The 12,322-nt window shown below is 39.5% G+C and overlaps 1 protein-coding gene across 1 annotated transcript in view; it reads left to right on the plus strand.

Moving 5' to 3' along the window:
• The first annotated feature begins 5,313 nt into the window (after positions 1-5,313).
• The window catches only part of OSBPL6 (oxysterol binding protein like 6), a 49,516-nt gene continuing 42,507 nt past the window's right edge, over positions 5,314-12,322 (plus strand). Inside the window, exon 1 of the mRNA XM_009278612.1 lies at positions 5,314-5,504. Coding sequence (XP_009276887.1) covers positions 5,403-5,504 — 102 coding nt within the window. The 5' untranslated portion in view covers positions 5,314-5,402. The remainder of the gene's footprint in view (positions 5,505-12,322) is intronic.

Genomic DNA, 12,322 nt, shown 5'->3' on the forward strand with positions numbered 1-12,322 from the left:
CCCCACAACATAATAAACTGAGAATGAGAAAAAAATAATTGTGTAGTAAAATATGATCGAATCTGAGACTGAAGTAGAGAAAGAATGGGGAATCCCTCGGTTTCCACTTCTTTTTTTGTCAGGCTTAGACAAGCTGTAACAATTGAGAACAAGCACAAAAACATTATTGGGGAAAACCCCATGTTAAATTCAAAGGCTAGCTTAAAAAATAAACCTAGTAGGAGTGAACTGCAAGAATGTGGTAGAATAGTTCTCATTTATAAAAGAAGTATTCAGTACCAAATGTTTAAGAAAGAATAAACAATTTCTTAACTACTCAGTAAAGAATCTTTAGTATATTTCTTAATTTCTTACTGTAGTTTCTGTACAGTAATTTTGTATTCCTTTATGAATAGGATTAGATATAGATGTTTTGCCTCATCTGGAGGATGTTACAATCATGGCACATGGTATTTTTCCTTACGCGTCAGAGTTAAAAGACCTCACTGTGTGTTCTGTTACAAGACTTGTTCTCTCCTTCACTTTGGGCAGAGCATCTTACCTTTCTATATACATCACCTTACATAAAAAATAAGTAAATTAATTCAGAAGAGAATGTACTGAAGAACCAGTAAATAATTTTTATGATTACTAAATTACAAATAATGTTTTAAATCCAAAATAATTGAGATGCCAATGAGAAAAGTTGAAGACAAAACTCCCAGTTGGGCGATTGATACTTGAGATGACCAAAGTCTTTCAGCAGTGTCTGGTTTTCACATTCCAGGAATTCTGTCTCTTCTTATACACTGGAAGCAATAAATATATTTTCTGCCTTGGGAACTCATGGCAAAGCAGCTTTGAGGCAAGCCAATGCACAGTCAAATTTGATGGGCTGAATCAACTTATGGTCCTAAACTGACAGGTGGTTTTGAGCAGTTCATGAGGCATTTAGTTAGTGTGGTGCAAAATGCAGCCTACAGGTCAATGATATTTGGATAATCAGCAATTAATAACCAATGGCCAACACTGTTATCCTTGCTTTTGCCAGATAATACCATTCTTTTTGAGTTGTCCAACTGAAATCAATTAAAATACTTTCAGATTGAAGACATATTTGCTGTGAAGTAAAGGAATGATAAAATCGGCCTGGTACAATGAGTCGGATGTTTTGGTCTTTGTCAGGAAACAGTATCAGAACAAATGCACAATTACTAGGGGGACACCCCCCCCAAAACCTAATGTCATAGTTTTTGAATGTGTTTTTAGATTTTTTATTATTTTCTAGAAATGTTCTACCGTGGTATATGGCTTGCTTCTGTTCCCACGGAAGTCAATAGCAAAATTGCCAGTGACTGATGGAAAAAGCCCATGAAAAATGTCTCAAAAGCATTGGTTTCATTTTGGTAAATTGAATTTGTTGGCCAAAAAAATAGACTTATAATTGTTCGCTTCAGTCGTAGTTACAGAGAGACTGGTGTCTCTTTACATCAATTTCACTACATTTATTCCTTCTAACATGCTCTAAAAAAAGATGTATTACCCAAATTTGAAGCCAAAATTGGAAGATAAGCTCTTAGCAATATAGAGAAACAGAATCCAAATTCAATGTGCAAGAACAATAGCAAAAAGCTCAATGCTAGCTCTTGCTAGTTTGCATTAATATTTTTGTTATGCTTACAGTGCTTGTTTTTTCAAATATCCCACTTGCCTTTTTTTGACTTTTAACCCTAAACTGTTTCCCTCTCAGAAATTTCTATGTATAAGTAATAGCAATTTTGTATTGAAGTCATTGTTGCTGTAAAGTAGGGCAAGAAGAAATGTTTGCTTCTTGTAGTGTGAAGGGGGGGTGGTTTAGTTTTATATATCTTTTTTGGGAGACTGCTATCAGTAAATCAGTATGGTTTGAGCAAGTTGTTGGTTAGGTTCAGCTCTTAATGCTTGGGCAACGGCACAGAACCACTGTAGAGTTTGGCTCACGTGTAAGCCACTATTTTATTTTTTTAAATACCTTTCAAAAGAAAAAGCCCATACTTCACAGAATCTCAAACCTGGCAACTATTTACAGAACTGTTTTCTTGTGCACCGCTTGCTAGCATTGTGTTTGCTTCTTGCAACAGCACCTACGCTTCCTGAGAACCTTAAAAACATGCTTGAAGTGCCAGATCACTGTCCTCCTGTGCCAATACTAAATATAAATTTTTCCACATGAGTCAACTGAGTGAAGATCAGATGTTTTAAAAAGGGTTTGATTTTCATTTGCCCGAAGGCTGCTCTGCTAAAAAATTTTTGGTGACCTCATAGCTGAAAGTGACTGAAAATTTGTCCTTTTAGCTATTAAATAACTCAACTGTTCTGCACAGCTTTGTGAACTAGGATTATAATTTTTGTGTTCTAATTTTTGTAATTTGATTTTTGATTTATATGAAAATTGCATAGGCCTTGAGATATCACTGTTGGTACACCTCTTTGGCTAAAATTTGCCTAATGCATTTCTAGGATATGAAAATGCTGTTAAACTAGATCAGCAGTCCCTGGTATGCAAGGATAGAAGGAGAAGCCTCTCTTTGGGTGCAACTTCATCTTGTTTTCTCTCTGAAGTTCTGAAACAAATATGCTGTGCAGCTTGTTTCTTTCTTCCTGCAACCTCTGTCTTGTTGTAGCTGGCTCTAGCACAACACATCATCTTAGGCTTCTCCTATCAGGAACTTGTCATCCTGAAAAGAATAGAGAATTTGCCAAAATGTTCAGGCTACGTGGGCACCTTTTACTGGTGGAACAGCCATGCCCTCCCAGTCATGCCACTGGGATGCTATGTGGGCTCTGTGGATATTATGCGTGATCTGTAGTTCTATGGGAGACTCCTTGTTGGAGATGGAAGCTCATCCATAAGATATGGATGAGATTCGTACTTCCAAAAGTGCTGATAACTAATGAAGTGAAGTCATTCCACTTTCCATAGTATGGCAAGCAGAAAAGGTGTCTGTCACTTATGAGTCATCACAGATCTCAGCTCCAGCAGGAGGGTGTTTGTTAAGGTGCAGTATTTGGAAGCTGGTGGCCGCAAGGCACAATGTTATTAATTGTTTAGCTGCCTCTGTGTGAGTATCTGGGTTCAGGATGATATTCTTGCATGGATATCTGTTGTGACTGGAGAAGCTAGAGCTCCGTCTTCAATATGTCATAATTTCTTGAGCCTGCAGTCATGTCTGAGTGTTAGTTAATGTATTTTTGTCCTGATCTCATTTAACATGGTGCAGGACAGCACCTTTCTCCACACTCATCTAAAGCTAGCTATGCTGTGCTGACCCTTGGTGTGCTGTCATCACAGTGTATGTGGAAGGGCAATATTTCAAAATTAGAGAGAGGGTGGTGGAGAAGATAGATGCTAGTTTCAAGCAGACAACATCATTCAGGGAACGATTTTATCTAAGGTTAATGGAAGATCAGACATAGTATCTATCAGCTGAAGCAAGATCAAAGTAATCTGTTTAAGCATTGAGACCTATAACTTCATTCCTGAACTGTCATGAGGTACTGATGATGTACTTGCAACATTTTGGTAGTGTTTGACAGGTAGTGTTTGACTGTTTATTGATACAAATGTCCTCTGTGCTGCTCTAAGTATCTATTTTTCTGTTCTTGGGTGAAAATTAAAGGTTTGGGTAGAGAGAAGTAAGTGAGAGAAAGCATCTAATACTCACAAAGAGGTAACACATGTACCAGTGGCTGAGTAAACAGGAAAGAGAATGGCCCCTGTAGCTGTGGTGGGTTAGCCCTGGCCAGCAGCCAAATGCCTACCCAGCTGCTCACTCCCCCCTGTATCAGTGGCATGGGGCAAGAAAATAGGATGAGAAAGTTTGTGGGTCGAGATAAAGACAGGGAGACTGCTTATCAATTACTGTTGCAGGCAAAACTCAGCTTAGGGAAAATTAATTTATTGCCAATTAAAATAGATTTAGGTAGTGAGAAATGAAAGACATTAAAACAACACCTTTCCTCCCATTTTTCTTGGGTTCAACTTCACTCCTTCATTCCTGACAACTCTAGTCACTCCCTGCCCCAAGTGGCATGGGGGGGAGTGGTGTTTGTGGTCAGTACATAGCAGTTTTTCCTCACCACTCCTGCCTCCTCACACTTTTCCCCTGCTCTGATGTAGGTTCCCCACGGGCTGCAGTCCTTCAGGGAAGAGTCTGCTCAGCGTGGGTGCTCCATGGGCTGCAGTTCCTTCAGGACTATCCATTGCCTCCATGAGCTGCAGGGGAGTCTCTGCTCTGGCTCCTGGGGCACCTCTTCCCCCCTGTTCCTTCTCTGACCCTGGGGCTCACAGGGTTGTTTGTCACTTGTTTTGTTCCTCCTCCTCTGCCTTTACGGTGTTTTCTGCCCTTTCTTAAATATCTTTTTGCTGACAGGCTCAGCTGTGCTCTGTGGTGGGGCCGTTGACGGAGCCGGCTGGAACTGGCTGTGTCCAGCTCGGGGCAGCCCCAGCCCCTCCTCACAGAGGCTGCCCCTGCAGCCCCGTGCTGCCAGACCTGGGCGCTGCACCCAACGTGGCAGCCCAGAGTATCTATGTTAGGCCCTGGGTAGCTCCTGCCTTCATCAATACATTTTTTTGTACCTGGGATTCAACAAATATACTGAAGTTTTTGTCCAGATGAAAAGATTAATACCCCCGGCCAGAGTCTTGTGGCTGAAAGTGTTTTTTGGTCAAAACATTTTGTATTATCTTTCAGTCGTCTTTGAGAGCACGACATGAGCATGTGGTTGAGCTCTGTACCATCTGAAAGGTGCTGGTTCGTGAAACTGGGTTGTCTACCTCTTCAGTGAGGCCACCATCTTTGAAAGAGCGACCTGCTTTTAAAAACTAACTTGCAAAGTCCTTAAGCTAACTGCGGGATTTTTAAGAAGTACTGATTATAATACGGTGTTCAGTGGTATTTGTGTTGTATGGGAAGTCCCAAGGAGTTACTTGATAATGTTATGATATTATGCAAGATGGGATAATGACCCCTTGTCAAGGATTTGTAAACTTTGCCTGAGAATTGCTGTAAATTCCTTAAGCCTTTCAGTAGGGGTTTTTGAAATAATGTAATACCACTTTCATCGTCTGTGAGAATGCAGAATAATGTATTTGTGTTTGTATGGGGTAGTTGTTAGGAAGGGAAGTAAAAAAACTGGGAGATCTGTTGGATTAAATAGTGATTGTCAACAGATTTTTTTGCTGCAGAGCTACTTTGGAATGAGGGTGTATTCATTCACTCTTTCTCTCACATTTTTCTTTATTAAGGTGCAGTTCAGCTGAGATTGAATTCCTCCTTGGCTGTCCATAAACTGTGAAACAGAAGGATGCAGAAGACTATACTTTGCCTTTTTGTACATGAGTGATAAGAGCACAAGATCATTACTACAAGTTTGCTGCAAAGATGAGTTCAGAGGAGAAGAGTGTATCTCCAGCTCACAAAACGTCCACTCCATCACATAGAAGTGCCTCCTCTTCATCATCGTCTCAGAGGGACAGGAGGCAGGTAAGGAAAAGATCTAGACGTTTGTAACATCTGGTGAAATGATTCGTTTATTCCTGTAATGTGGATGTTAGTTCTCGCTAGCTCTAAGTTCACTTGCTTATAGCACTGGATGATATCACTATAGCCAAGAACTGTTGATTTAAAAAAAAATTTTTTTCCACTTTCTAAAGTGGTTTGAAAAAGATTCAGAAGCAACGTGGGCCCTATGTGTAGCACTGGAGCGGGAAGGATATAGTCATGTGGCCAAGTAGGAAACATGCTTTGAAGTCTTTTGGGAAGTGGTTTCTTAGGTTCATGCTGCCAACAGTTGCTTCAAATTGTTTTGTGTCTGTCCTGGTTTCAGCTGGGATAGAGTTAATTTTCTTTCTAGTAGCTGGCATAGTGCTGTGTTTTGGATTTAGTATGAGAATAATGTTGATAACACACCGATGTTTTAGTTGTTGCTGGGTAGTGCTTACACTAGTCAAGGACTTTTCAGCTTCCCATGCTCTACCAACTGAGAAGGCTGGAGGTGCACGAGAAGCTGGAGTCGAGGACTTTTCAGCTTCCCATGCTCTACCAACTGAGAAGGCTGGAGCGAGAAGCGGGGAGGGGGCACAGCCAGCACAGCTGACCCAACCCAGCCAAAGGGACAAAAAGCAATTGCGCTGTGCATCACTTGCTTTGTATATTCTTCTTATTGTTATTACTAGTAGTAGTAGTAGTATTTTATTTTACTTCAATTATTAAACTGTCTTTATCTCAACCCACAAGTTTTCTCACTTTTACTCTTCCGATTCTCTCCCCCTTCCCACCGGGGGATGTGAATATCTCTTTTTCAAACTACAGAGATGTATTATCTTTTTACAAGGTGATATTTCAATTCAAATATCATATTGTTCATCCTTTATGGAAGCACCTAACATTTTAAATATTATTTGGTTTACTACAAATTTACACTGATTGTCCCACGTCATATAGTACTAGTCCAGTTATGTTAGACTTCCATTTTCAAGAGACCCTTGCTTATGTGGATGTAATACGTCTTTTCTCCAGGATCCCATTGAGATGAGGGCTGTATTATTTCTCCTCAAAACAACTTAGGCATTCCTGTGTTTTTTTGAGGGCTGGGTGTACAGTCTGGCCCCAGCATCAGTGGGAGCACTTCAGAAAGTATCAGAGCTACCCACTAGATTTCAGATAGGTTGTTACATGTATATTTACAAATGCAAAGGTTGATACCGAAAGTTTGATTAGAACAGAAACATACTTTAAAACTTTGATCCATGGAAACCTTGAACACTAAAACAACTTCTGAGTTAGTTTAACATCATCATGTTTAAAAAAGAAATGTACAAAATGTAAGAATATAATAACTTTATAATTTAAAATATTGTGAAAATATTTTCATTGATGCAATACTGGCTTCTTTTCATCTTGACAAGGAAAAGAGACAGGAAAAGAACTTAAATAATTGTTTGTTGTGGTATGCGTTTACTTGAATCACTGTAGCTTAAGAACATTTTCCCAGCTACTTATATGCCAGCTCTGACGCTATTTTCTCAGCCGCTGCTGAAGTAGTTTTTTCCCATACCTGACTTATAAAAATTTTGAAAACTGAGAATTTTGATGAAAACTGTAACATTTACAGCTTTGAATGTAAATAGTCTCACCGTAAAGTATGTTTAATATGTGAAACCAGGAGAAGAATTCTGATGTGTGTTCGATAACAGGCAGGAAATGTGTCTGGAATTTTTTTAATCATTTCCGTTGCTTTTCAGTGAAACCAAAAATGATGTTCTCACAGGTGACAAGTATTTTCCCTTTCATGCTGTACAGGATTTGGGATAGCTGTACTCAGTTAAGTCCTGGTTAGCATATGATCTCCTCTTAATTTTTCATTAGTTCCATCTGGAGCAAGAATTTTCACATCTTTTGTTTAAAGAATCAGTATATTTTATCTCCCGCATTTAAACACAAAGAAGGTGAATGCAAAACTTGTAGGAGCTGCTGAGCTCAGCTAGGAGCATATCTTCTGAGTTCTCTTTGTAATTGGGTAGTTTGGTACGATCATGCAAGTGAGAATTAAAAAAAATTACCTTTGGGGAATATGTTTTACCGTAAGTCTAATGGGTACCATATCTGTTACCACAGCAACGGGGTAGAGCAAGGTATACCTGTCATCATAATGAAATGGATGCTTAACTTTAAGTCCATATTTGGTCACTGAAACATGAAGCATGATTTTAAAATAACGCTGAAGAGGTCGATGGTGTGATGCATCCAGAGCTCTCTTGGATCCAGTAATGTCTTATGATGTTTAGCAAGTATATTTAGGCATGTAAATGTGGACTGGAAAGGCTACTGCTAGGCATGCATTTTTTTGCCTTAGTGCTTTCAGTGTTAAAGGCAGAGAAATATCCAGGAGAATGAATGGATGGGCAATTTGTTCTGCAGTGAAACTGAGCTAGAGCATGCAACACAGCGTGAGGTGCAGTGGTACTATAACCAGGGAAATAAACATACGAATGTTTCCTTTGTGCATGTAGACACAGTAAATCAACCAGCTTCATTGTACCATATACTATAACGGTTGTATTTCTAATTTCTTTCCTTGCTTGTGGCATGATTTATACATGTTTTGGTTTTCATAGGTTTTCCCCTAAACGCAATGATAGCTAGGGGGTAGGGGATTTTGGTTTGGGGGCTGTTGGGTTTTACTTTAAAAAGGCTTGAAAATTCTGTCTTGCTGCCTCCTTGGACTCTTCATAGCAGCTAGGAGAAAAGCACCCTTCCCGAAGGGATAATATGTATGGATATGGAAAGTGATGTGACTGGATGAAGTGTCAATGTAGCTTTCATTGTCATATGTGAGGATAACACTTGATATTTCTAGATTTTTAATGACTGAAATCTTCTCATCATATAATTCTTGTCAAAGTCATACCAGCTATTATGGAACAGTTTCCCAATAAATTACGGCGCAGGAGGCTGAATGAGTGTGAACATGACTATGATAAATCATTTCAGGGGGAGTGGAAAATGTCGTGCTGTATATAATGCTGGCGTTTTAATGTAGCTTTCTTATTTGTGCAATATACATCACCTAAGAGAATTAGCAGTCAGCAAAAGCTTTGACATTGCCAATTTGCAGGCTCCATGACTAAGTAATTGATAAATGAACAGACTACTGAAGCCAGCAATAACCAAAAAACTGGGTTCAGATTTTTGTCGTCGTAGGAACTTTAGCGTCATTCATTTTCATCAAAATTGTTGTTGATTTGGACTATTAGATAGAAGGCGGCCCAGGACCAACCTGTTTTGTTTAACCCCTGGGCTAAGCAGTGTGGCAGGGCAGTTGTGTTGTCCTTGATAAGGAATACTTTAGAATGGAGCAGCAGCAGTTTTTCCTACTGTGGAGCTGTCGCAGAGTGTAGAACCCCTGTCATTTCCACTGTCAGGGGATGTCCTGAACAAAACTAAGAGTCCCCTTACAAAGGTGAGCATAAAAACTGCAATTCAGACAGCCTTTTTTGTGGGCCATGGTGGAAAGAGATTCTTGTTTTTCATCCCTCATGAAACTCTGAAAAGGCTAGTCATATTCTGTTGCGCAACAAAAAGGAGGAAAACTAACACTGTTTTTAGAAAGTACAGCTGAATATGGTAAGTCATATGTTGTGTATTCAGTTTGATGGGTGTAAATTCTTTATAAATATTCCATATTTTATTTATTGACTAAGTATGCGAGTCATACTGCAGACTGTAATACGTTATATATTCTCTGAATTGCATGGGTAGTAATAGTGTGCTGAGAAGGCAGAAAGAAGTAAATACGTTATAGGGTTAACAATGTACAGTTTGGTAAATTGAGGCCTGACCCCAGGCTATTAAACAGAGGGAATGATACAGAAGGAGAGTAATAATAATGAAACTGTGAACAAAGGAGAGATTTTGACTTTTCTGACCACCATCTAAAGGGTAGCTAATACATGGTGTGAAGTGGATTTTAAATGCGAGGATTTCTCTTCCAGTGTCTCAATTTTCTTTTTGGTCTTTTAGGAGGGAGGGATGATCAGCTGTTCTCTCTTTCTCTCTCTGTTTCTCTTTGTCAGATTGCTGTTTCAACAAATCCTTGGTTCTTTTCCCGCACAGCAAACACAAAAGGAGAAAAGCTTTTAGTCCTATTGCATTTAGCCTTGTGTGGTTACCTTTCTACTAGGAGAGCTTTCATATTTCAAATAACTACTGTCTTTCAGCCATATGTAAAGAGTGAAGGATAGGGGCTTTGAAGGAAAAAGAAAAAAGATTTTCCAGAGCAGCAATCATCTGCTTTTCAGATTTTAATGTGTTTTTTTTTTCTTCCTGTAAGAGCAATATTGACTAATAGGAGAAGGGGTGTACTCAAGGAATGCAGAAAGGGCTGAGTTTGGGCTGATGTTCACCTGGCCTTGAAATTTAGGAGCAGAGTGCGATTCCAAAGTCAAGGCTCTGGTCTTGCCTAGAGGTCTGTGCTGGAAAACGCCTAGTTAGCTTTTTATAACCACTATTTTTTAATTGTCAAAGTAGTCTCCTGAAAGCAGTATTTCCTAAGGCGGGTAGCACCATTTTGTAGATATAAAGGCTTTAATGACGATGGAAGGATCGAGTCATTTGTCTGCAGCAACCTTAACCAAACCTTAGTTTACAGAGTAACTGGAAGACTATAAAAAAATTACTGCAGTAGGTAAATCTGGGGGGTGAAATGTATGGTACCTGAAAAAAAGGACTAATAATTGTTATTTGGATATAGGGATGCAGTAGAAATCTAGGCCTCACGGTGCTGTCCACCGTATTAAGCATGTAAAAAAAGGCAACCGCTAGCATAAAGTGCTGGTTATATGAGACAGACAGATTGGGAGCAGAAGAAGAGAGAGGTGACTTGTCTGTTGTCTCTTTCATCAACTAATGATAAAGCATAATGAGAAGAGATGTGCATAATAGGAAAATATCATGGGTTCTGTGTCAATTCTAGAGTTTCATGCTTTCAGCTAACATTAGGAAGAGTAAAAGTAGAATTATGAAGGGGAAGTCTCTTGGCTAAGAAAACCACCATCAAGTTTTTCCCAGGAGATAATGAGCTGCAAATTTTTCATAGATGTACTGCAGGAACCATCAGGTTCTGTGAAACTGAGTTCACATGGGCAATCCCCATGCCACAGCAAGTGAGGGGTGCAGGAGGGAGAAGTAAGAAGTGCCAGGAGTGGAGTACCTAGCTGTGCAGTGTAGAAAGCAGAAGGTACTTGATTTAGAGAGTGAGAGTCCTGGTCAGGAAATGAATAGGTGAAAGAAATGAATAGGGGAGAGAGAACTGGGTGGGCCAAATGCTTCATGAGGTTGTGGGACGTGAAACTAAGAAGCAAGGACTGGTTTGTAGGGAGAACAACTGGCTGAAAAAGTAAGGGCAGAGTAGAGAGAAAGAAAGCAAGGGGACAGGTGGGTTTTTTGTGACCAGGAGTATCTGGGAGAGCTGGTTGATGTGTAGGGCGGGGGGGGAAGTTGCAAACAATCTTTTATTCTAACTGCTTGGTGTTTAAGAAGATCTTTTTGTGTGATTATTCTAAGCAATAGCAGATTGATTTTTTACCTGTCCCATAGAAAAAGCGGTCTAGTATTTGAGACTGAAGCTACTTAATGCAAAATGCTGGGGCTTAAAATGAGACACCTGCTGTTGCTATTGCTTTGGCTCCTGTTGCTGCTACACCTTTCCTGGCAGCTCAAGGGGAAGTAGCAGAGCAGTGGCAATGGGAATGGTCATGGCAGGAGCAGCTGTGGTGGCAGCAGCTATGGGATTTCAGCCACTAGTGCTTTTCCCTTGGTAGGCTAGGTTGGCAGGGTAAGGTCCATCATATACACAGATCCATCTTGCCTGCTGGAAATTAAAGTCCTTTGGAAGAGCCTCTCTCTTTTCATTGTCCTATTTCATTTAGCATTTTTGGTGCTTTTTCTGGGAGACTGAGAACAATTAGATGTGTGAGAGTTTGTGAAGGGATAGGAGGGAGTATTCATGCTCATGTAGTTTAATTTTTTTGGTTTTAAAGTATTGAGATACCTCAAACTCAACTTTCTCTTTGTTTATGACCAGTTACGATCAGTGACACAGTATCAAGGACGCTTTTGTGGCTTCATTATAGATTTCTGCCTCATAAATAATGACAATATAATCGATTGGCATTTTTACCGTGCCTGCCTATCTGTCTAGTGTGCCTCAGACAGTGTTGCTCATACAAGATTGCAATATAATATAACGTAATATGTTCCATGTGGAAGTGAAGCCTGAGTGCGTCTATATCCCTCTCCGTGAGTTTAAAAGAAAGGAAGGAAAGGATGGACAGTTGTCTGGTAGATATGGTACAGACCTGAGAACATGGAGCCTTATTCCTAGCTTTGCTCTGTAGCAAAGTGTAGACTTCTAAGAGCATTTGTACTTCTCAGTAGTTTGTGAGAACTATTTCAATAATAATTATTAATCTCTTTGAGATTAATCTTTGAGTTTCAAACTGAAGATGCTACTAAATGCCAAGTACTGTTGTAACAGTGGTGTAATTCTCTTTTGCTCTCTTTCCTAATTAACTCTCTTCACATAATACAGTTGAAGCAGCAGTAGAGCAGGAAGTGTTAAATAAGTACTTTAAAAGCAACAACTCACTGGAGCAAGCAAATGTTCTGAGGGAGCCAAAGAATGAAGTGGCAAAATTGTTAACAAAAACACGCAATTATTCTTTAAATTGGTTAGCTGCTGTTACTTTACAACTTTTTTTTTTTTTTTTTTTTTTTTTTTTTTTTTTTTTTTTTTTTTTTTT

The sequence above is a fragment of the Aptenodytes forsteri genome, unplaced genomic scaffold (assembly GCF_000699145.1).
Source record: "Aptenodytes forsteri isolate BGI_AS27 unplaced genomic scaffold, ASM69914v1 Scaffold257, whole genome shotgun sequence".
NCBI lineage: Eukaryota > Metazoa > Chordata > Aves > Sphenisciformes > Spheniscidae > Aptenodytes > Aptenodytes forsteri.